Genomic DNA, 26480 nt, shown 5'->3' with positions numbered 1-26480 from the left:
TCGACACGTAAAAATAAGAAAAGGTTGAGCTGAAGGCGTAGAGGAGAAGGAACTCGAGTAGATTTAGATTCGAGGGGAGCCATTGAAGATATAAATCTGTCCAACGTGTCGGTTGAAGTACGACCAGCGTCAAAGTCAGTTATACCAGAACATGACGAACAGCGTTATTCTACTAGTATACACTCTCAACTCATTTTTTTGTCAAATGATTTACTTCCGAAAAGAGATATAAATTCTAGAATTTGGAAAGAAGATCATCTTCCCCGCGACTCATCTTGAGACGTTCTTAAAAAATATATTCCACGAAATGAAAATGCTCAGATTATTTTCCCGAATCTAAGTCCCGCTCGTCGAGGAGTAGAACGTTGAACTTATTGCAGTTCAATATACAGAAGAAATTTGCCGGTCTACGTCTGTTAAGATTCGAGCATTCATTTAGATTCTGTCTAGGAAATTCGATTATTTTAGGATTTCGGAAATAAACTGAAACTATAGGAATTAGAGCAGGAAAAACAACATTGGGTGCGTGGCGAGGCAGTCGAGACGGTTATAGAACATAATTTATCGAGCAACCCTGATGGTGGAAGCTTTCTCTTTGATTATACGATTATTCGAGCGAAGGTTACCAAATGTAACGATAATTAGTTTAGGGTTTATATCTTACTTAGCGGGTGGCGAACATTACTAAATTGAAAATCCTTTTCGCGAAGTCGGCCATGCGAAGTCGGTACTCACTAGACCCTCTAATTACCAGGAATAACCCCCGTTATTACTATACTCTTCAGCCCGAACCGTCCCCGGCCGGGATTACCTCTAATTATGTTGATACGTACGGCAACTGGAGCGTTAGGGAACCAGCTTTCCAATATTTACAGAAAGACGATTCGAATGCTCCAATGGGCATCCATCTTATCATACACGTGGAACTTGCATGAGAGGTGACATCAAAATTAACCCTTTCCTTGACAAACAGTCGAAATGCGTTAAGTAATTTTGCTATAAATCTAAAGGTAGACACGTTAGGGGAAGTATTCCTATAGCTAACTTCTTTGCTGGTCCTCTTTAGAATTACTCAAAACTGTCTAAAACTTTGAAATCAAAATACTTCAGTTTATAATCGAATTAAGGACAGGTCTTTGAAAAACCTTCCAAGGTCTAACTGAAATTGAAATATAAAGCAAATATGTAATGTGTACTAGGCAAATTTCATTAAAAATTATCATAAAAAATATGAGTAGTTCAAACGTCAGCGGTATACGCGAAAGAGCATAGATAAGCAAAGAAGATCTTTCCACACGCGACATCTTATTGAATAGCCTAATAACAAGTTCTATAGACATTCCCACGAAAGCCAGCCAGCTAGCTAGCTAGCTCCCTTATTAGATTTAAGGAAGAGCAGAGCGAGACTTTCAGGGGACTTTGCGTCGCTCCAAGATCAAATTTGACAAGAGATTCTTACCCTCTAGGCCTAACCATTTCGGGAAGAGAAAAAGATTTTTTTTTTCCTAGTCTTGGTATATACCTAATGACACATAGTCACTCTTAACAGTCTTGACACTAGGGTTATGGGTTGATGTGAAAATATTAAAATTAATTTTAAGCAAAAAATATCGAGTAGAAAAGAACCTAAGGAAATAGTTGTCAACTTACGTCATGTCAACTCGAGGAATTTTTGCGGATCTTAATTAATTTTGACAAAGTTAAAAAAAACAATTTGAAGTTTTTCCTTTCTGATCTTAAGAAATTGGCGTTAAAACCAGTTGTAGTTTTAGATTCGTAAATAGAAAATAAACTATTTTATAATGGCATTCTTTATCATTTCATAAGTGATTCTCTGATAGTTCTCCGATATATAATAATAAAGGTTCATGGTATTCAAATTCAATTACCGTATATATCTTTTCATTGATATTGAAATTTATGGATTAAAAAAATATTTTTTTTGAAGTTGATTTTATTAATATTGTATACTCCCTAAACCGCCTTGGGAAATTAAGAGAATGAAATGAAAACTTTTTTATACATATCTTTTTCAAAAGATATTTTGCAAAGAGGCGATGAATACGTATGAGCAGGAGGTAATGAAATCTTACGTTTGACCTGCTTTCTCTACCTATCAATAAACTCATATTCAATTTCCAAAACCAAACACGCCCTTTTCCTTACAAATCAAGGGGATATTTTAATTTGAATTTATGGAATTAAACACGTACGCACGAAATTGGCTGTTATCCTTTACCTATATATTCGTGGAAAATTCTGCTCCTTCAGAATGGAAGAGGAAATGGATTTTAAAGGACGTGGAATTTATTGCCTTTGCCAAATAATACTGAATTTATCAAGGGTGAATTCTTAATTAGAAATGTGGATGAATTGAATACATTCATGATACGACCCCCTGGAAATCGGGTCGATATCGATATGATCCGGCAAATATAAGACGGTGCGTGAAAATCCCCCTCTGGATACGAAAAAGAGGAAACGATAGCGGGGCGTTTATTTCCGGAAAAGAGACCGAAATTATCGGGAACCACCCGTTGGGTTTCCACGACCACGGTGCATCCGAAGATTTGAGGGTTTCAAGAGATACGTAGCTCGACTTACGTGTACGTTATCTACTGTCGTATTTGGTTTGAGAAATGAAAAGATAATATTTGCCGATATTTTAAAGGAGGTAGCGGGTACGGCTTCATTCAACGAGACATATGATCCAAAAAGGACAGAATTTCTAATATTTCTTCTTAGACGATGGCTCGCGAAGGCAATTAAATGGACCAAAAATGAAGGTAGAGAAATATAGGGTAAAGAATCTCTCCATTCCATTTTCAATCCCGTCTTACCCCGCGGCTTCTCATTTATCTAGGAAGTAGTTTTCTTGAGCTCCAGGTTTGTATTTACATAAAATATTGACCAAATCTTAAGAATATGAAATGGGGGGGGATAAAAATATGCCTGGATAGTTTAGAAAGCCACGAAATATATTCAAATAATTTTTGTTTATTTAAAACTGTCCAGGGTAACTTTGAAAAAGAGTAAAATATCAATATTATTTATCTTTTCTAGCGAATGAATGAAGATTTATACTAATGCAGGTAGGTACGGTATTCCATTGGTCGGTGTAAGAGGTAAGAAGACTGTACTCAATCTTATAAATAATGCGGGTAAAAACACTTAGAGAATAGCATCTGTTAATTAAGTTAAGGCGCGCCTGAAGTCACTATCGAGTTCGAAGCATCTACAAGAACTGATGCGGAACAGTTCGTAAAACTAACGATTCTCTAGAACCATTCTTGCGAGAAAGAGACATTATTCTTAATATGGTGGTAGAACGAAGGAAGTGGGAATTACGACACGCTAGAGACACCTATTCCGAGTTCGCCACTTGGAAATGGCTCGGAGTTTCTAATATTTCCCCATGCCAAAACTGAAATCCCCTCAGTTTTACGAGAGCAACGAAAAAAAATATGCTTAAATATTTAATACGAAGTTCATTTATTTCTAGAGCAAGGCTTAAGGTAGGCGAAAATAAAAACCCTAACTGCTATTAAGGAAGGTATTGGACAAGGACCGTATATAGGCAGTTCGTGAGTTTACGGCTTTTTGGGATTCAACCGAGCGCTACAAGTATTATACCACCATAAAGGGTTTCGCTTATTCGGAATTAAATATTACGTCAGGATAAGAGAAGATATTTGTATAGTTCCTTAGCTCCCGGGAATGGGTGCGGAAACGCATTCGTTACGAGTGCAAATTAGTTTAATGGTTGGTCATATTAAAGCGCTAACAGACTATACGCTGCAGTATAGAAAGGGGCCAAAATTACTCGGGTTTTTATAGCCGCACCAACAATTACAAACCATTTCGAAAACGATTGAGCAAACTTAAGCCTCGGAGTGAGACGTAAGCGAAATAATGGGAAAGGAAGGATATAGTTTTGAGAAGAGCCGCACTCCCTAGTATTAGTCTTATTAGTTTTAAGAGGAGAAAGATGGTGCGGGAAATAGGAACTGCAGGGGGGCTTTATTATGGAATACTCTTTCAGGCTATTTTGGGAATATAATCCCCGGTCTTCGTTTATCAAAGGGGAAAGACTAGTTATTACATCCAGAAACTAACCGTTCCCTTTACGTTTCCATCTAGTCTATTCAGATTTTACCAGAATTCTACAATATTTGTCGCTTAGAATGAAAATTTACTGTTTAATTTCGCAAAATTGATATGGAAAATGTCTTTGGAACACTTTTGATTCTTGGAGTTGGATCCTTTCATGAAAGGTCTTATATCACGCTACTAATTAAATGTAAGAGATAAAAATCTCCAACCTGCAGAGATATACCCTTTGATATTTGATATTAAATCCGTTATTTAAATTAAAATAACCTAATTACAAGTAGAGTCAAGATTGTGATAGATTTTAACGAAGTTAAAATATGAACAGTTGCAAAATGACTCAAGATATATGGAGAGGAAACTATCCGATTATATGAGAATTTTTATCTCAATTGAAATTATATACGTCAAATTCTATACAATACCAAATTTGGTTCAACGTTCAATAACACGCGATTGTTCAATTAGCGAGACATAACCATCAAACCAAATAACTAAAGGGGAAAAGTCTGGTAGGAAAAGTTTTGATGTACTTTGCACGAATAGGGTAATCCAAGAGAATGACGAGAAAGACACTAAATGGCTATTAACATTGAACCCTTTAAGACGAAGCAATCAAGAAGCAGTTGTAAGGAATTAGCGGCAGCACACGCCATGTCACTCCCCCCTCAAAGAAGACACTGTACTCATACGCCCCTAAATCGGAAACATTCTGCAGTAGGGGAAGACCAAGAGCTAGACGGATGAAACGGAATAAAAGCATCTTAACATCACATCGGAACAGCGGCTCGTCGTATAGTGTTAGACTAAAGACAAAATTCTCCCCTCCCTATTTTTTTCTTCTTCTTCAGCTACATCCTCTCTTTTTACGCTCATTGATGGGAAGCAATTGCCCATCCTGGAATAAGCCCAAGGAAGAGAGACAAGAATGTCGAGTTCTTCCGAGCGAATGAAGAAGATGGAGAGAAAAAGATCCAAAAGAAAAGTACCAGAACGCTAATTCGAATAGCTGACTTTTTTTATTTCGCAGCTCGACGGAGTTGGCCGTGCAAAAAAGAAGGCGGGATGTCTAAATTAGCCGAAATTCGGACAGACTAAAAGGAACTAATCCTTCGTTAGGATTCCGCCAAAAGACAGTTAGTCGAACCAGAAACTAATTCAGCAACTCGATTCAAGTTCGTTGTTCCGCCTGCACGGAAAAACTGGGGCACGGCTCTCCGACCCGCATCCAAAGTACAACAGTAACTCTTCCTTACAGCGAATAGAGAAAAAAAAGCGGAGAACTGAGGCGAAAAACTCTGAAGGTTGAAAGAGAGGGAGCTAGAAGAACTCATTGTACTTCATTTATTCTAATTTTTCCGGGGAAGGATGGTGCATGCGATGACTTACTGGAATGCCTTCCTTGGCGAGCATCCTTTTCCCATTTCTAAAGTTACCGAAAGAAAATTGCCAAGGGAGACTCGACACAGAAGAGGTTGAGGAAGGATGGACGTTTTCGTTGGTTATTACCAAATTCCTTGTTAGAAACGATGAAAAGAAAAGACAAAAAGACAAATTGATCTCGTGACATCATCATTGCCCTGTTTCCCAATTATTATGCCCTTCTCTTTTCATCTCTCCAGCCACAAATGTCTATATACATAAATTACGAAGAGCTAGACCAAGTATTAGCATTCCTTAGAAATAATGAATTTTTGTTATATATTTATATTTAAGATAAGGAAACTTTCCTTCCTAATTTACAAACTTTTCCCTTCTCGCGTTCATTTCATCGACTTTATTTATTGAACATAAAATGAGGTACTCTATACTTAAAGCCATCTGCAGCACGTGTACTTTGAAAAATGCTAAAAGCCATAAACTATGGATAACGATGAGGATATTAGAAATTCTAAAAAATCGGAGAGAAATTTACCACATCCCTTCTTTACACTTACATATATGTAAACTTTGAAAAAGTGGGGGGGGGGGGCGAGAAATTCACTGAAAGATTCAAAATCCTTTGAAGAAATATATATACAAAAGCTAGCGATTCTTAAATCCTCGTTTATCGCTTTTTTTCTGACTAAAATTCGAAAGAAAAAAAAACATGGAAACCGTTAAGGTGTATCTATTCCTTCTCCTTAAATTCTAGGAATCATGAATTTACAATATTTCCCCGTGAAAATTTAATTAATAATAATGCACCTTCATCAAAATTAAAAAGGACTCCATCTTTTCTTAGAAGGAATGAATAAATTGGAAGTGGGTATAGCATTTTCATTTCCCTTCTGCAAGCTGAAGATTGTCCCAATCTGAATCGACAAAACGTGAACATTCCCCTATTAAATTCATTTGTCTTTAAGAGACGGGAGCACATTCCAATTAAAGCTAAGCCTAATGAGAAAAATAATCCCCAGATTAATTCCTTTACCGAATTAACCATTCTTCCTTTGTCACTTTTCCCAAAACAAGAATTGGAAAGAAATCTGTTTAGAATACAGAAATCAGAAGTTTTAATAAGCCAATAAGTCTCTCTTCTCTTTTATACAGGGTGTTACAAAGGTAAGGGTAGCGCTAATTTAACTCAGGGGGTCATGGGTAAAACAGTCGAATTATAACTTGTGGGCAGCCCTTGTGGCAAAATCGGTCATGGTAATTACATTTTGGACTCAAAATTAATTTTATACAGAACCATTCCACTGTTCTTCGCTACCAGCCTTCATGGAACACCCTGTATTTGAGATTTTCCAAAACAAGTTGAATATCGATAATCGAATATAAGAATAAATTGGATTGAGCTCTAGGGCCGCAATATAATTACGACTAGATAGTGACTAAACCGAATAAGGATGGGGAAAAGAGGGGGCGGTTCATAATGGAATTTAGGTTTCCACGTAATTATACTCGAGGACTAGAACGCCCAGGTCAAAACACTTCCTCCTTCTTCCTTCCCCCCTCTTTAATTGCGTATTAAAATTTCTCATTTACAGGGATATTAGGATTAGAAATTCCGCTAGTTTCCAGCGTACACACTGGGCTCGGTTTGGTTCTATCTTTCTAGTCGAACTCCGGCGTATCTTTGAGATTCTAAGCTAGGGGGAAAACGGATTTAAGAGGTTGGCAAACCCGTCTAAGTCTGGATTCTCGGGGACCACCCTCTTTTAGCAAAGGCTTAGTGACATTAACACCTAAAATTTAGGTTTATGGATTTATAGTTTGGAATAAAGCCAATTATAAGAATCAGCGTTTGATTTCGAGGAAATTTAAAATGGGTGCTTAAAGTTTAAAGAGGTTAAGCAATACGTATGGAGGAAGTACACAAAGGAGAGTCCCAGTATAGTCTCGCGCACTCATCTTGGCGCTAAATGGAGGAGCAGTACGTCACGTGATCCTTTTAGAAGGAAATAAGGGGGGAGGTATGTATTAAACAAACTTCTCTCTGTTGCGCTCATTGCGCTTGTGCGGAACTAACTGCACGTCCGGTACCGGTTTTGAAATGGGCACTGAGGGAACCGAGTTCTATTCGCTCTCACTTCTGTAATCGATAATTTTTATCTACATCTTTCACAAGCTGTTCCGAAACAAAGTGTTAAAACTCTAACTAAAAAATAAAATTTTCGCCTTATGTTAACTTTGTTGTCTCAAAGTATAACCGTAGTCTTATCCGCGCTGTACAAAGTCGAAACCCGGACCGAGAGTTGACATTTCAAAACTCGATCAAATATTGATCGTGGCCCGTCGTCTCCGCGAGCGCTATAACGTTCGAGACATATCCGAAGGACATTAGAATAAATTTGCATAAAGAATAAGTCTAACTTTACACTGGAAACCAATTCGACTTGTTTATCCTATATTATTTTCTTTCTTTTGAAAATAAATTTAAAATCTTTTTAAATTTAAATAAAAAGAAGAATGATACAGTCATTCGTCATTAACATAAAATAAAAAAGGGGAAATCAAAAGTATAGATCTACATTACAAAAAGGAAATGAAAAAGCTCAAGGATATATAGAGCTTCAATTTCAAATATTATTCTCTCAAATTCGCATCTTATAAAAAACCGTCTTCGTCAGTTAATGTTTTATTCAAATTTCTTCTCTCTCTCGGACATTTTCACTTTGGGATTTTAAGATGAAAGTATTTTCTTTTTTTAAGTTGAATAATTTGGTCCCGCGGTTGCCGTTAGACATTTCGCTTTACTTTCTAAAAAGTCCAGCAGCGTTCAGAAACCAAAACTTGATTACCAAGAAGAAGAAAAAGAAAGACCACGGGGATGTACTCCATTTTTCCCATACTCGCGAACGTTTTCTATCGCATTTAAATTTTAAAGATCCTAGAGAATTGGAATAACCGTTTTTCTAGAGGATGCGTCCCGCTTTTTAAAACGATATAGCATTGAGATTCGAAATAAGAGAGGGGAAGACTTGAAGTTCAGAGATCATTCGTCCATTTAGGTGGCGAGAATTGAGTCGATCGTGAGGAATTCGAGTTAAGTATTTAAAATAGTCCATAGATCTGTTTAGAAAGACGAGTCTAAATGCAATTTAGGCTTACGAGAGTGCTGAAGTAAATATCTGATTGGTTTTTGGTGTCTTGTTGGCTAGCTTCGTTCAAACTGTGAAAAATAGGACCGAGAATCTTCCAATCGTATTCAGCTTGCTAACGTGGACGGAGGCAAAAAAGGAAAAGAAAGATTTGGAAAGATGGAAAAGAAGCCATTTCTCAGGACGTTCGGAATGACATTTTCGATTTTCCAACCTTTCTTCCACACTCTCTCTTTCCGTTGTGTCGCGCGTGGTCCGGAGCCCCACGATCTAGCATCGATTTCGCGTCGATATCGAAAACCTTTCCAAAATCAGCACTTTTTCTTTGGAAACTAAAAGGGATGTGCATTGAGAAAAAAAGAAGAAGTAAGGATTGGGGGTGTGGGATACGTATCGTTCTCCTATACCTTTCGCGATAAAAACCTTGTAATCGAAACTTTACTGAAAAAAAAAGAAAATATCTTTTTCCGAGAGAGCTAGCTAGCTGCCAGAGCTGGAAGCCGAGGATATTGGAAGAATAGGGTTAGGGAGAGAGTTCGATTTTTGGGTTCTGGGCTGTATTTCTTTGTCTGGTTTCTTTGCTCCTACTCTAATACGCATTTTGTTGTATCGCTATTTATCCCTTATCGGTGTTAAAGGTTTTTAGGAAAAGATTTCTAACAGACAAAACGTTTCGAAAAATATTTGTACTTCCTAAATTTATTTTTGACAGTATATTATATTTCAAGTATATTTTATATAAAAGATAGATAATGAAGGTTATATTTAATTCTAACAGGTACGTTAGCTGCGAGCGAAATATTTCAAAGCCGGTATTATTTAAGTTAAATCCATTAGATGTATTATAATGTGTATTATTCACGGAACTGATAGGAATTTGATCAATAAATTACATTCAAGTCCGCATTATCTGCTCAGAAAGAAGAAAAAAATCACATAAGTGAAATTAATCGGATTTGTCTTTGAAGCCAATACGGAGAATGTCCCAAGGCACTCTACTAAATTATTCAACTAAGGCTGTAAGATACCTTGGATAAGTAGAGGTTGGGCAGAGAAAAGATGGTACTAGGATTCGTACACTCTCAAATAACATATAGGTTTCAACAAATATTCCAACGCAGTCCCTCTCTAAAGGATCATTCAATAATTGATGAAAAATTCGGAACATTTTCGTTAGTTCTTCATAAAAAATATATATCAAAAACCTCTCGGAAAAAACTGGGATTTGAATTGATTTCAGCTCTCGTTAAAGGGTAGCCTATTTGGAAACTTATATATCATATCCAATACCAACCTTGGAATGCATTATATTAAGCACAGAAATTCGAGTCTATCCATAAGAAAATCGATAGCTTCTCAACCTGAAACCTTGGTCTAAATGGGGCGTCATTTAATGGCAAAATGAGACTAATATCTCAGAGTTTCTCTGGGGGAATAATTACTTTCCATTTGGATCATGTGTGTCGAAGTATACGACGGGGTACTCTAGGTTTTTCCTTTGACTAACGAAAGTATAGCGTAGGCGTCGACCCAAGGCCCAACGCGTAAACTCGGGAAGAAAAATGATAGGCTTTCACTCATTTTTTCTCATAAATGGAAGAGTTTTTGGGTCCCTTTTTTCTTCCCAGAGTATTAGGATGGGTTCTTTGGCTAAAGCTTTACTTTAGACACCACCAGAGCTTCTCTCGAAACGTTGTCGAGAGATGGATGGGGAATAACGATGACCTCTAGAGAAGGCGTCACTGATCCGTCAATGTCCAATCATTCGCTTATCAATACAAATCACCCTATATAGTCGAAAAACGTCATATTGACAGAATGAACATACCCCTACCTACTCCTCCTCTTTCGAGTCATACTTGGTATAAATACCCCCCCCCCCAGAAAAAATGGGCTATACAAGCCTGTCATTTGTCTTAAGTAGTACGCCCACTAACTCGAACCTTTAGGCATAGTTATAAATACATCGTAAGTAAGTTACAGGGCAAACGCTGCTATAAAATTTGAATAACAGCAGCGTAAACTCAATTAAAAAGGGATTAAAAAAATTATAATTCGTTACTGGTAAATAAGTCTTATACTAATCGCAAAATTTATCGGAAATTACTAACGAATATTTGAAGAATAATTTATCGGCTTATGGCATGGGGCAACAAACTACCCGAAATAGATTTTGTACTAAAGCTTTGGCCATTAATTAATCGCTGGCATATCAATACATAATTAGGAAGCGGCAAAAAAAGTTACCAACCAAGTTTTTCCAATACAGAATAACCGTCTTCATTGTATCGCGTAATGAGGGGGGATCGTTTAATGACAAACTGCAAAAGGAGATTTTTTTTATTATTTCATGAAAGAAACTATACCCTAAATCTCGCGCGCTGTGACGCGTCTTTCCCTAATCATATTGGTCACGAGAGGTCGGACATTTTACCGTGCCATATTGAAAATTCAAGTTTTTCGTATAGCAAAGTGTCGAGAAGGTGTCCAGCCTCGCGATAAGTTCGGAATGCGCTACGTAATGACGTTAAAGACGCGTACGACGCTAATGAGGCTCGCTAGATGACTTCCCTTTCATTTTTAACTCGATCAATGCCCGTACCATCAAGTATTTATATACATTATCAGTATATAGAATATTATATTAGTTAATTTCTAAACACCGCTCACACACTATCAATCTCTCTCCCTCCCTTATAATTGTTTCGCGAACAAATCTGAACGAAAAACAAAAACCTGATCGATACTGAATCGATTAATATAAGAATGAGGATGAGGATGAAAAGCTTTAGTTATTAAATATAATAACGATATTAGTGCCATACTTGGCAACATTTGGCGTTCGAACAATCAGACCTTGCCTATATTGCAAGAGCTTTTCGTAGACGTAGAGCAATTAACTAGATTGCATTTCACTTGGATGATTAAAAAAGCTGATGATTAAAATTGAGTTTAAAACCATTTCCGTATCATCCACACATGTAATGCTATTGTTTGTTTTTCAAGTGATTAAAACCGACTCTGCTGCCATGTGATTTACACCTCTTTCGTGGCATCTGCTTTCGAAGGTTAAGCTTACTACACACATTTACGTTGCCTAGCGTATGCGTTTTCCAAGCTTGGTGCAATGTGTACCGACATCTGGTGATATACGCGGGGAAACGCTTCAAACCGCTCTAATGTGTAGTAAGCTTAAGTTTCTCGATTATAGGCTATTGATTAATATACATCTGGTGTTAATATATTATATATTTCCCCCTCCCTCCCTCTCTCTCATAGCGTGAATTCGATATTAATCTGGCCGGTTCTATTGTAGCGTACCTGCGCTATTGAAGCTCTAGTTTCGCTTAATTGGCACCTACGGGTTGGTTCAAGCGTACCAAATAGCTGGTAAGGCCCCAGTAGTCTAATTAAAAGTTAAGTTCAGAAATCAGGAACTTTTCAAGATATTTCTAACGAAGTAGTTAATTTAATTGTTGTTTCACGCTTTGATCTTTGCGTACTGTTATGAAACGTAATATGAATAGAGTATAGAAGCTCTTGCATACTTTAATTAGAGGAGATGAAAAATTTCAATTATTGAAATATTGAAGACAAGATTAAATCAATATTTACAATAAGTGAAAATGAAATGCCCGACTCTTCTAAAAGAATCTTTTAAAACAATATCACAACTTACAATTTTCATAGGGGCTGTAAGATAAGCCAAGTCATTTTAACCATCCAACAATATCTATCCGTCCAGTAATAAAGTTGATATCACACTAGAACGATAATCAAAAGCCCGTGCACAACGGCGTGGTAATATTTACGATGAGACGTCTATTCACGGGCAATTTGGTCTTTCTGAATTCTTAAAACCGCGCTATATTGGGAAAATTACGATCAAATCGTATAGTATATAGGGTCTTCGTGATGCTGTTAAGACAGTTATGGGACCCAAGGAATAATCGCCACGCGCACTCACTATATGCGTAGACAGTCGTTTGCTTTAACGACTGGTTATATAACACTACATACCTAAGATTCAGGCGTCCTTTGGAATATAATAGCGAGATTCGGTATAAGACGTCTCTCGAAAGGTGTCATTTCCATTCCCAAATATATACAAGCAAGGAAGGAGGCTTTCAATACCTCTTTAACCACCCAACTAAAACATTTTAGCGCTCTATTACAGCGTACATAAAGAGAGCTACATGGCTCTTTCAAAACGATAAACGAATAGACGAAGCTAGATCTCTTATTTGGGAAGCCAGAATGACTGTGTGTGGATTCTATGAAGGAAGTTCACTAAGATTCGTTGGGACGATCTATAAAGGCGACATTGGCGTTGCCATTAAAAGCATATATAAGACTCGGTTTCAGTCATTAAACGCTATAGAGGCACTATTTTCTATAGTTCGCCTGACTTATCATGGCTATGAAAGCGCAAACGATAAAAAGTTAAAGGGGAAAATGATCAATTATCAGAGGAGTAACGATTGAAAGAAAAAAATGTCTGAGAAAGGATCGTTAACGAGTTGAACTGTCTTTAGAACTTACTCAAAATGTGAAAACACAATGGAAATGTGTATAGTACAACCCCGATAATACGCGCCTCGAGTATCGTAATGGATACTACACGCTTTTAAGTAGAAAAATCAACAACTATTAATTTCTAATGGAAAAGTCATAATGGACTTTGTAAAATGACTAGAAAAGATAGACGCATTAGCTTTTAAGTCCGCAGTTCAAAATTAAAATTCTAAAAGAGTATTATTTCTACAGTACAGATGGTCTGATTCCATACTTCAAACTTTAGATAGCCTTAGGTGAGAAATTTCGCGTACTATATAGTGTATAGAGATACTAAGATGGGGTCTATATTTGACCTATTTTCACTTTCTTTTCGCATGAGCCAACTAGCTCCATTACAAGATCGTTTCAAAGAAGGCAAAACTCTAAACCATAATCAAATCTAGTTGTACCTGTACCATCCGCGAAGTTTCTCTTTCCAAGGAGAAGGTTTCATCTCATTTTATGGCAGCTTTTGGATCAGAGTCGGAAAGTTAACCCTCGGCAATCCAAGGCTTAAATATCCGTTAATATAACCAAGACCCCTTTTACGGGACAGTGTGCGGAAAAAGAGTTGAGGCGTAGCCCGGGGATTACTAAGAAACTAATTACCGTTCGCAAACCAAAACATTTACGTTACTAATGAGATGAAATATTCAACTACAAGGTTTAAGAAAAACCCAAAGAATTAGGGACGGGGATTAACATATATTTTAGTCGCCTTCTAGAAAAGCCTAATTATGTCGTTCAACCTCTCTAAGATAAGCTTCTTTTGCCGGGAAACGGGAAATTCTTTAGATTTTTATACTTGCCTTAATTAAACTTGTATCGCGCCTCAAAACACATAGCAGTAAAAAAAAGAAGTAGCGGCTTAGTAGTAGTCTACGTTAAACTAATTTAGGCGACACTGACTCGTCGTTAATACGTTCGAACGTCTAGACAGTCAAATAGTGCTTTTTTACCTTCAGGTACAAAGGCTTACACGTTTCCTCGAAACCTCTATCAATCCTAAAATTAAACCAACAAAGGCAATTTATAGTGTTTAGCCAAGGTCACAAGATTATCCACTTAAGTCCTTCTAAGACCCAAGGGCGTAGGTTGAGAAACTAAGACCTTGAAAAGACGTGGGTCGTAGTAGTTTTAGGCTCAACTAGATCAGCGTCCTTCCTTGAGAAACTGCATGAAGGACTTCTACGAATACGAAGCGCGTTAGATTAGATACCTCCAATACAGAATGACCTTTACAGACGAAAAAACAACCCGATACCCTGGTAAATGTATTTCTTTTAAATGAATACCAAAGAGAGGATCATGGGAAGAAAATGTAAGATATCCTATTACTCATCATGGCTAATACGCTTTTCTGAGCTGTGTCCATAACCTGAAGTAAAGTATGAGACAACTTGTCAGTTCTATACTTGAATTTACGCTGAAACTTCGCGTTATAACCTTTTGTACCAGGTCCTTTAACGAGGGATGACTAGAATGTACGGTAAAAAAATATAACTGGCCTTGTAATGTAATACGCGATAGCCCATCGGTACATAGAAGAATTCACTCAAAATATATCGGACACGAAATGTCGAATCGGAAAAGTATACCAGAAATAAGGAGAAAGAGAGGGGGGGAATAGTTATGGGGTCTCGGGGAAAAAAAGAGATAAAGGAGTAAAGAAAAGTAAGTCGTAAGTCGATGGCATCGAACGACTGCCGCGCTTTTCAATCTCCAGAAAACAGTTTCGCTTCGATATAAAGACACGCTCTCGATACGACGACGACGACGATACTTATTCTCCAGCCGGCACCCACCAAACATCCTTTTCCCCGCCAAAAACGCAAAAAGGTAAAAGAGAGCCTTGGGACGACGACGTTGGAAATGGTGAGAGTGAGAAGCGAGGGCTAGGCGGGAATGGCGTTTTGTTTATGACCGCACCACCACATCGCGGCACAAAACTCGCGGGGTTTTTATACTTCCTAAGCTCGTAATCTTCGTCGGTCCAAACCTGTAAGGGGCAGAGGGATCTTAAACTGAAAGGAAGACGCGACTAAACCGACCGTAATATAAAGATGCTAGCGAACGGAGGAGCGGCGGGATAAACCAAAAAGGATGAACAACAAAAAAAGAGAACCAAGAAAAGAAATGGTTGATGGAATATAGACAAACGCGGTTTCGGACGAAAAACGTGCTCGACCGCTCGACCGCTTGTAAAACCAACCGCTAGACCCTCTGGTAATATCGATTCATCTGCATGAGAAAGAGAGTGCACGCGAGAGAGATGAAGAGAAAATAAACCAGAGTCTTTATTCTTGGGTGAGTTGGGAATAAGGACAGTTGGACCGGAGACCAAGGCCAAAACAGGCTGCTAGTAATCAGGCGAAAAATGAGAATCCAATAAAAGAGGCCGAAGCCATTTAATAGAAGCGAAATGTCATCGTGGTTCGCGTTACTAAGGTCGTGTGGATACAGCCAAAAGCCTTTCTCGCCGGGGTTGCTGCGTTAGCTTAACGAGCGATATGTTGAATTCTAGCGACGTTATTTTACTACTCCCGGGTTTGACCTACATATAAAGCACTCGCTTCTTAAAGTTGAAAGAATAATTTTGTCAAGTTTTCAAATAACAGTCTTTTGGTTGTTTCCTAGACATCAAAAGCCTAGTTACATCATCCAAATTAAAGTTTGAAGCAACGATATAACTTCTAGTAAAACGTAAAACACCAACTAGCTCGCCTTTGATGGAAGAAACGATGGGAAAGAGGGGTACTTAGCCTACAGTTTTCTGCGAAGCTAGCCGCCGTTGCCACACCACGAGTGTTAAGGCCCGTTTTCAATCAAGCTTTTCATGAAGCTTTTGCTTCAAAAACTGAAGCAAAACGCTAAAGCGAAATCGGAACCCGTTTTCAAACGCGCTTTTTTGGGCGCTTCTGAATCAGATTCGCGTGAAATAATCGAAAAGCTGGTATCTACCTCGGGTAGATATTTGCTTTTACTTTAATCCGAAAAAAAGCTTGGCCTAGTAGTCACGTGGGTACGTTATTTCTCTCGAGCAATTTTTTTGCGCCGCGTGTTTTAAAGTGAGAATAGGCCTAATTTTCAAAAACAATATCGAGTGTTAAGGATATTTAGAAGCATATTAATGGTGATTTTAACTATTTTAAGGATATTTAGAAGCATTTTAATGGTGTTTTTAACTATTTTAAGGATATTTATGAGTATTTTTTAACTAGCCTAAATATTGAACAGAAGACAACTGATATAAACACGGGTCCTGACGAGCGTGGAGAGGCGAGAGAAGTGAATTTGAAAACGGGTGAAGAGTTTCGATTTTGCTTCACCATTTGAATCGCGTTTTTGTCAGGCAAATCGCGATTTACTGTTGAAGCGAAGCTAGTAAAAAAAGCAACTAGAAAAGCTTGATTGAAAACGGGCCTTTACGTTTACAAGCCTTTACCAAAGCGTAGAAAGCTAAAGGAAAGGAGTAAGGGCTAATAAGGATTTCGGCAGAATCCTAATGGCCGATCGCGAGGCCTCGTTTACCGTTCTCGAGCGATCCCTTCACAAAGAAACTTCGATCCCTATAGGTATAGGGGCATTGTTTACTTTCGCTATACGGAGGGACCCCCTGGCCGCGGGAAAAGTGAAGAGGGGGGATTGAAAATCTATTGCAACTCCAGCCCGATATTTACTCTATGAAGGCCAGTAAACTCGAACCCCTACCCGAATAACTAACACCTAACAAACACTCTGGGGAAAATTTCGAAAGATCCCGATTTTGTATAATAGGGAGGATTTTGAAATTTGGTTTGGTTCATGGCGGTATTCATTTTAGGATAGATAATGAAACTCCATTACTTAAACGAGCCAAAATTTCTTTCAATTACTCGGTGGTAAAGCCAACCAAAGTGCCTTTAACTTTTGGAGAGCGTTTATACGCGCCAAGACTGGGAAAGTAAAGAGGATGATGGTCATCTAGAGCCAGGCGCGCCAAGCTTTTATCCGAGCTAGGTCTTGCCGGCTTTTTGTCTTTTTAACCCTCTGGGCTTCTTAGTAAAGAGCTCTAGCCTTATATTGTTCGTTAGAGAAAAGTGCGGACAATGAAGGGAAAGACTGGGACAGAATGGAAGAAGGCCATGGGAACTATCCCCTTAAGCCTTAAGGTTATATTGCTCTAACGCTGGCGGCCTTACAACTTAGGCCTAAATGGTATACATCTTTCTATACTGTTACAGAATGCGGGATGGGTGGAAGGTATGGGAGTTTCCCGCTAAAGTAATCGTTCCTAACTCTCGCCAAGTTCCGCTAAGAAATGGACTTATTAGTTAATAGTACGCGATTATGTGATAGCGAAAACAAACGGGGGAATGCATACTGAAATTGAAGTAAAGAAATCCCATTTACACATGGAACCAAATGAAAAGTTTGCTTCACATTTGCAGGACCAGTTGCGCAATAGGTAAACAAAAACAGCGCCTTAATTTATGTACTGTCTGCCCTCAAAATCTCCGGTGACTCAAATAAACAAACCAATTCCTTAAGTTCTCTACCTGCCAAAGCAATTTTCCCTGAGCAAAAGAAGTTGAAATAGAAACTTATATAGACACCACTTGATATATAGGAACGATATTGAACGGCAATAAACAGAGTTCGTTTCAAACAAATGCGAAAAATGTGTTAAAGGCCCCCCAACCACCGCTTAGATATAGAATCGTTATAGAAAACATTTTTTTATACGCTTTTTCATTCGCTCACAGTATTGGTCCGGGTAAGGGTAACTGGGGTGCGATTCAGCGACTCGAAATGGAAAGCCGACATTACTCTCTATATATGAAGTGAAGGGAATGGCGTGCCACACGCCATTTTCGATCCAATTTCTGGTCCAGAGGAAAAAAAAGCGCGGTCTTAAGGAGCAGCGCGCGGAAAAAAAAGGATACCCACATGTATCTTCCGTAAACTTCCGCATAGCGGTGCATCCCCTTCATCTACCGGGGGGGGGGTTTCATGTCCAACCAGCCGGTCGTAACAGAAAGTACAGATTCTTCTAGATGGTATATACTGTACATATCGTGCGCGTCTCGAGGGATTACTTCGAAACTGAAGGGGAAAATGCTTATAAATAAGAATATGGGTCGTCTTAATGATTAAAACCAGTCTACGTCCGTCTCGGACTGAAATGAGATGTCGTAGAAAATTGGGTTAATTTGCATTAAGATCTGGAATTTGAAGTTGCTAGAAATCTGAATTCTGTCAACAAAGCCCTCTTAAGTCCGCTTAAGTCCCAAGTAAATAAGCTTCTCAAACGCTATACACAAACTGCTGCAAGTCGATTTTAGTGGAAAGGTCAAACTGTGCAAAACACTGCGTGGATTAATGATTTAAACATTCAAGATTGATTTAATTTCATCAGCAGAATATCCCAGGCTAAAGTCTAATCATTTTTGCAATTCAAAACTTTGCCGTCGCGTTTGACCAGAAATTTCCATTCTAATCTATAGGCGAGACATTTCAACAATTGCGATAGAAAAGTCAATTATTTTGGGTTTCGCAAAACCAAAATGGCGTTAGATTTTGAAACAATTCCGAACGTTCTAAAGAGGCTTATGTTTAGAATATTATACGGTATAGTTAACGCCTCCGAAGAGTTTTCAGGCCGTGTAAGCAATCGATTATCCTGGCAGTCCATAAGCTTAACGGGAAGACGAGAGCCAGTACGCCATATACCGATGGCTGAAACTGAAGTATGTCGAGACCAAACCAAAACCCCCTAACCTTTCTAAGGCAACGGAATGATCTACGATCGGAAACTGTTCATTAATTACAACCAGCCCCAATACCTTTTAGAGTTGCGAGCTTAACCGAGAGTCAAAATCAAGAAATATCCTTCCTTTCGATACAGAATGTCAACGCAACAATCGAAGAATGAAGCTACGGTTAAACACGCCGTTAAATATCTGTAGTTAATCAATTAAAGAAAATTGGCACAGGGTATGGAATTTAGCCAAGTTACGTTTAGCAGGGTTCGTACGTTTTACATCAATTAGTGAACTTTATAAAACTAAGAGAAGTTAGTATCTAAGTCCAACTGAGTGGTTCCCTTCAAACAAATGTTCGAAATTGTTTGAAATCCGCCTTGGTAAGGCTAGCTGAATCGAAATCATGCTTTGAAATCAGTCAGGTTTGATTTAGAGCAACAAAAGGATAGAAACTTAGGGAGAGAGAAAAGGGGAAGTCAGAGAAGGGTAAGTCTAAGACGGGATTGCCTCATTTAAATATCAGACACTTTAAAAGGAAACAAACACTGAATAGAGATTAAGGGGATAAAGGAACGGCAATATACACCGAGTAGATGAAAATTTACCTAATTCGCCAACAATCTCTCTTAACTCAAATCTAACAAAGTTCCTAAGACGACATTCTTAATTGTAATGGAATTGTCGAGTAACGAGAGCCATGAAACGTGCATTGAATAAAGTATCAGTTAAACTTCGACGCGATGCGATTACCAAATGAATTGTTCGTCTTTTGGGTAAAAGGCTTAAGGTGAAAGCCTATTTTTTCAATAACGTAAAACTAGGGTAACAGAAACAGTAAAACTACTACGCAATTGCCGTTACTTATGTTTTAGACTGGCGGAATAGAGCGTATGGAATATATTACCCATACATTTAAACTTAATAAATAGGCTTTTACAAAAAGACGGAATGTTCAAGCAAATTGTTCCTTTCCATCATCCACAATTACCCGACACAAACACTTCGAGCCAAAGTTCGGGCGGGAAATATTGGAAGATTTATGAATCCCGATAACCAAACGGTAGAACAAAAATTTCGCCTTTGCCGCACATTGCGGTAGATAAATCACTATATAGCCTAAACCGCGAAAAATAGGCGTATCGTATTCAGGCCCGTAGCCACGGGGGGGCACCAGGGGGCAATGCCCCCTCAAAAATATATCCTGCCCCCTCAAATAAGATTTCGGTTTGCCCCTAAATGCCCCCTCAAAATTTTCCAATGCCCCCTTATCAAATTAAGTTTTCATTTTGGTACACAAATATTAAAACTATTTAGAATGTATATCAACATATTTTAGACTTTATTGTCTTTATCTGTGTATATTCCTGATACCGTACTGGAATTTTTTTACTTGATATATCCCTGATTCATTTGTATGTTTTAAATTCACTTTTGATTTGTATCCCTGATGCACTGGAATTTTTAGCCTTTTGTCATTATCCTTGATATATATCGCCGGTTTTGTCATCCAGGACCAAAATATTATTATTATTATTATTATGTCGGGCGTTTTGGAAAAAGTGTTCGGGATTTCGAAATCCAATTTGATTTCTTCGGATTCCGTTTGATTTCGTCGGATTTCGTTTGATTTCAGAATTCGATAAAATCCAATGAATTTCATCGAATTTTTAGATTTTTCCCATGATTTCTTTGGATTTTGGATTTCGTGAATTTTGTAATGGATTTCACGATTTCTTTACTGATTTTGTTTCTGATATTGTGATTTCGCTTCTGATTTCGTGACTTTTATGTTGATTTCGTGATTTCTTAGTTGATTTTGTGTTTTTTTTTCCTGATTTCTTTAATGATTTTGTGATTTCGTTGCTGATTTCGGATTTTTTATTTGATTTCAAAATCAGCATTGATTTCGGATTTCTTAAGTTGGATTTCACGTGTAGCGTACGGGAGTTAATGAATGACCGACCCCTCGGGGTACAGACTTACATTTGACGCCTCAACAGCGACTTGCGAAGTTGCGATGCAAGCTTTTCTTGTCCTACTCGCGTATTTTCACTTTAACGACGAGCTATGTCACTTGAAAGAAAGTGAAACTTAACTTCCCTAGCCTATGAAAAAGATCTGACTAGAAATTAAGATTTAGAATTGTTTATTAACAATTTATTTTTTTTAAACTTTTTACAAAAAGTTTGATTTTCAAATGTTAAAAAAGTGTCAATAATGAAATACCTGTGGAAATAGTTATTGTCTGACATTTTGATATTTATGTTATGTTATTCTACAAAAAAAACTCCATTTGCCATGCCCCCTCACAGAAAGATACTGCCCCCTCTGCGTAACTTTTCTGGCTACGGGCCTGATCGTATTAAAACCGTCGAGCTCGTTCGGGGCCTAACAGATTGCTAGTCATCCTCCGCTGTTGGTATAGCGCGAAGAAGGAGAAGGTAAGAGGAGGATGAAAAGATGGAAAAACTTCAAAAGGCGAAGCGAGAGAGAGAGAGAGAAAGAGAGCTCTATAGCTACGAAAAGATCGGGGAGACTCAAGAGAGCGTTTTTCAATTTGACCATATAAAGAGAAAGAAGGAGCGGGGATCTTTTTATGATGGGTAAAGAGAAGGAAAGGAGAAAAAAACCTATACTGGATTACTAATAGGCAATTTCCAAACGCCATTTTTTACATCAGCCGATTAAAATGTCACCCGCAAAAAGTCAACAATCCTCGCCTAGTCTCCGTCTACCTCGACTAGACGTTTATCCAAAAATTGGGCGACAAAGTTTAAGCCAGCCAAATTGATTGTTAATGGAAAATAAATGGTAGTACCGATAGGAGTAAGCTTTTTAAAAGCGGGATTATTGCTTTTTTAGTTGGCGGATTAATGAATCAGTTACCCCGCAAAATTGAAGACGATTAAAGAGAGAATAGAAGAAAAAAATCATTTTGAAAGGATTGAAGAGGAAAAAAAGAGACTCCTACCTATTCTAACTTCCTTGATTAAGGGTTTGTGGTCATTACGGTGCGATTTGTTGATGGCAAAGGCGACGGCGAAGAAGACGAAGACGAGAAACCGCAAAGAGACGATTTTGGCGAAATCTCCAGCGTAGGCCCGCAGCCGCGGCATGGCTGGAGATTCTGGATGACTACTATTCTTCCAGTTCTTTGGCACCCTTAAGCGACTCTTTTAGCGCGGAGTCCAGCCGTTTTTCGTCCCTTATTCAAGAAGACGAAGAGAGCGAAAGAGAAAGATATAGACGGAGAAGCGAGAGAAGATAGAGATAGAGAAAGGAGCGCGAGTCGGTTCTTCCAAAGTCCGGAGCTCACTCAGCGCCGAACCGCCCGCGGATCGACCTCACCCAATTTCCGGCGCGACGCTTGTTGCGTTGCCACCTAGCTTCCGTTTTCCTCCAACCATCCCGTCTCTTAGGATAAGCCTCCCCTTATTTTTACTCTCCCCGCCCGCGCACTCCTCGCAAAGCAAGCAACGAGCGTCCGCCGAGCGAAAAGCTTGAAACGCGTTCTCCAACCGTGGGCCCGTTCTGGAGTAAAAGGAGCGCGCGGAAGATGCTCGCGAGAGGGAGCGAAGTGATGAAGAAGCCAGCTCGCCCATGGAAACCCCTAATGCCCTTCCACCACCTACCACCCCTGGTTCTCCGGGCGCAGCGCCACCACCGAGATACGTTCCCAACCGGAGCCCAAGTTCCCCGCGGGTTATACTCCATCGATCCAACCTTGCCATCGACGCTGCGGTCCTGATGAGGAGGAGAAAGAGACGGAATATGGGGATGAGATGAAAAAGGATAAACACAAACAACGCGCCAATGTCGAAGATTGGCCTCGTTGAAGGAGAACACACCTATTGCTAGACGAAGATATCTCGCTTGTCTTATAACGTCTTGTTCCCCGGGCAGAAAGAGACAATTGGCTTTCCTTATGAAAACCAAGAAAATATATGAAGAATGACTTGTCTATTCCACTCAGTTGGCTTTGTTTACGGACTGCACGGGCTGATTCACCGTTTAGTAAACTCGCTAGGGCATTCGTCTTAAAATTAAAGAAGGAAAATATACACGGCATATTTACCCTGGAGATAGAACGTACAATACCCTAAAACAGGGAATTTTACCATAGTTCTAAACTAGTAATTAATGCGCTCTCAATTGTTACTGACGCTCCTAAAGCTCATCCAGGGTTAGCTTAGGCTTAGTTTGAAATATATAAACTCGGGATTATTCGCTCCCTATTTAAGAGTAACCGATTAATCTAGCCACGCTCAAAGAAAGCTGTTCATTAAAAGGGGAAGAGCCAAACGGATCGAATATAAAGTCCTAAAATTCTTCCACCTTCTCTATCATTCCGCCTACCCTAGTAGTGAAGCACGCATAGCGCTAGCTTCTTTCCCGTTACGATTCCGCCGGCACTGGGGTCTAGTTTACGCGGACACGGACTGCTAGTTATGGCGGGCGGAAACTATATAGCCCTATCTTTAACTCGACCGAGTTCGTTGAGAAACGAGCTTATCCTCGCTAAAGTAAAAAGTCAATGTCGCTAGCTAGCTCCGGTTCGGTGCTAGGCTTGAAAATTCCCTCATCTGACAAACGGTTCCGCCATAATACGAGAATTAATGGTAAACAGCTAGAGAGATTCGTCGCATCCCTCCCTCCAAGCCTCGGCCAGAGAGAGAGAGAGAGAGAGAGAGAGAGAGAGAGAGAGCGAGAGCGCCAAAGCCTTTCGCATCCAACTTAATTACTGGAGACTGCCTGACCGTTCTCCCCTTTTGTTTATTCTCTAGCTAGATTCAAAAATTACCTTATCCCCACCCTCGCAATATCGAGCGAAGTTGACTACTACACTCTCGTTCCCATCCCAGATTTCTCCTTCCCAATTTTATTAATTAACGTCCTTACGTAGCTTCAAAATTCTAAATGAACCGATTAAATCGCGACGAAATAGAGGTGCGTTTGACGTTTCTTTTAATTGATATTTAACTTTTAAACGTCCCTAAAACAAATTATTGAACGCGCTAATCTCCCCCTCCTTCGAAAAGTTTTTAATTAAGAGCTATTTAAGTCAATTTTCATTTCCTCTCTCCTCGCGTTGTCGCTCGAGCAAAACTTTTATACCGAATACAAAAGTTCCGTAATAAAGGCGATTTGGAGAAATTGAATCGAGGTTCCTGTTTTTGACACACAACGGAAGTATGCCCATGCAAAATAGTACAAAGCCCAAAGAGAAGGAAGACATTTTGGAGCGTGTACAAAACTTGACAGGTCCTGGTGGGCATTCTCATTCAAATTAAACAGTATCGCCCATCCTCCGATTCAACCCTTAGCCACGAGGTTTCCTCTATGTACAACCACATAAACCTGGGTCTGGGAATCGAACCAATTAAGTAGAGAACTCAAGAGGGAGTTACTCACCTCTCCCCTACCATGATTACAAAAGCACCAGCTAATAGTTCTTGATTTTTTACAATAATCTATCTATCCATTCGCACAACCCGACCAATGTATACCTTAAACGCTTCCTGAACTTATAAAACAAGTTCCACCGCTGCCACTAAAGAATGAATTAACTGTTTCCAAAACCGGTAACACAACCTGTCTCTTAAAGTCTCTTGCACATATTAAGCTGTCTCGGTAATTAAAGATAGCTCACCTCCGAGGGTCAATGTTTGATTGGGCCGAAAAGATCTAGGGGGACGATGGACCTAACCTAACTAGAATTGTCGCGCAAGTGGGAGGTATCTAACGTTTAATTAACCTATGGGAACTCAAGCAGATTGTCGGCTGACTAAAAAGAAAAAAATCCAGCCCCACTAATCCAGCTTTGAGTATATATACGATCTCTCTGATGGAAAAACAGATTGATACTTTTTGAGGGGATGGTGATGGGATTGGGGATAATTAGGGGTTTCGCGCCTTCAACCAAGGATGATGTTTTTCTTTAGCTTAGTTTATTACCCCTTAAAATGTTTCATAATTTAATGACTTTTCGTCACGAGATTAGTGCTAAAAGTTTTCAAACTTTTTCATCCGTGGAGGATTTACGCTTGAAATTATTTTAAATTTATAAGCTTCGGTTGTAGCCATAGAGTTCCTTTAATATGAGCTAAGGAATTAACGACCTCCCTTCACCAGTAATGATAGTTTTACGTCGATATATTTTTAATATTGAAACGATTAAACAGGAAAATAATTAGTTATCAATTTAAATTAAATTAAATTTCTAATATTATTAATAATATGGTTCCGTTTGGTGGACGTAGTAGAAAAGCCAACATACAGGCTGAATCCTTATAATGTAATTCCTACCAGCCCCTGTAAAACTTTAACCCGCAATACACCGGTGTTCGCGAAAATTACAACAGTATAAAAATTAAAATATTTTGTTAATCTTTTAACAATAAATTAAATTAATAAACAAACAGAATATTTTTTAATTACCCACTAATAAAAGCCAGATAAAATTAAGGCAATAATTAGAAAGAAATCTCTCCCAAAAAATACTAACTACCTTTCACAACGTACTCTTTATGTTTGGACTAACTTAAAGACTAATTAGACTGTCGAAAGTACTTCGAAAAGAATCTAACGAAAAGCAAGCCGACCTAAAAACAGCTTTTCGTGGTAGTAAGGCTTAATGAATTGAGAGTAGAGTGGTGTTTAACTAACCTCAATTAGACGCTGTTCCATGAAAAAGCGAAGCAGGAGAGAAATCTATGGCAGTAGGTAAGTTAAAGGGAACAAATTCAAAATTGGTAACAGAAACACACGTGACGTACCCCTTAACCCGTGAAAAATTTCTGTCTTTATATTCCCTTTAAAAATAAATAGAGTCATCTAGCTCTAGAATGGAGGATGAAGGTGACTTGTCGCTGCAAACCAAGGACGAACCTATAATGCGACAAAACTTAGAGTGGCATTAACCCCAAAACTATACACGCCTGTAATGCGCCTGGCAAAATTTTAGGGAATGGACAGTGAGGAAGGAGATATAGTTATTAACGAGGGGTAAGCTAGACATAGGCTTCAATGAGGAAAGGGAATAAATTATCTTTTAGGCAAAGGGGAATGAACACGTGTTGGAGAAGGTGGCCCCTGTCCAGAGTTGACAGTGATAAATGGATCCAGACGAAACAATCTTATCGAGTCAGGCAAAATTTCCCTCTCTAACCTAAAATCTCTCAAAAGGCCTATTAAAAGAGAAAGATAGTGCCTACACCTTGCTTCCGTTCCTATTAGGAACTTTTCTTCATTTTTAGAAAGATAAAAACAGGGACACGCCTCATCTTCCCGCATTATCATACTTCAGGAAATTATAGAGTTGGCAAATGGAATTCTCGTTACGATGTGAGAGGAGGTCAACATGAGCCCTAGCATCCTGTCTTTACTACAGTAAAACCCCGCATCGCAAATTTTTGTTACGTAAGATGAGAATTCCTAGTGTCACTTCTATTACCTGGTTTTTTTATCCCAAATTCTCTATAAAATATTATAATCTTTTAAATAGTTCATGATTAGTTTAAGAGCGTTGGTATGTTTTTCATCT

The 26480-nt window shown here is 38.7% G+C and overlaps 1 protein-coding gene and 1 long non-coding RNA gene across 2 annotated transcripts in view; both read right to left on the bottom strand.

Annotated features, from left to right (window-relative positions):
* The window catches only part of LOC149661998 (glutamate receptor ionotropic, kainate 2-like), a 50705-nt gene extending 27901 nt beyond the window's left edge, over window positions 1-22804 (bottom strand). Inside the window, exon 1 of the mRNA XM_089843574.1 lies at window positions 21909-22804. Within this exon, the coding sequence (XP_089699700.1) occupies window positions 21909-22053 (145 nt within the window). The 5' untranslated portion in view covers window positions 22054-22804. The remainder of the gene's footprint in view (window positions 1-21908) is intronic.
* On the bottom strand, window positions 20490-21297 carry LOC149661999 (uncharacterized). Its single transcript, XR_016369128.1, has 2 exons — window positions 21164-21297; window positions 20490-21010 (listed from the first exon to the last, which is right to left on the bottom strand). It is a non-coding gene; the product is annotated as an uncharacterized LOC149661999 (long non-coding RNA).
* Window positions 22805-26480: the final 3676 nt, after the last annotated feature.

The sequence above is a fragment of the Phalangium opilio genome, unplaced genomic scaffold, assembly GCF_054372755.1.
Source record: "Phalangium opilio isolate 3A_F unplaced genomic scaffold, DU_Popi_V2 ptg000070l_1, whole genome shotgun sequence".
NCBI classification, from domain to species: domain Eukaryota; kingdom Metazoa; phylum Arthropoda; class Arachnida; order Opiliones; family Phalangiidae; genus Phalangium; species Phalangium opilio.
Note: the sequence above shows the minus strand (reverse complement) of the source record. Positions and strands in the feature narration are given on the sequence as shown.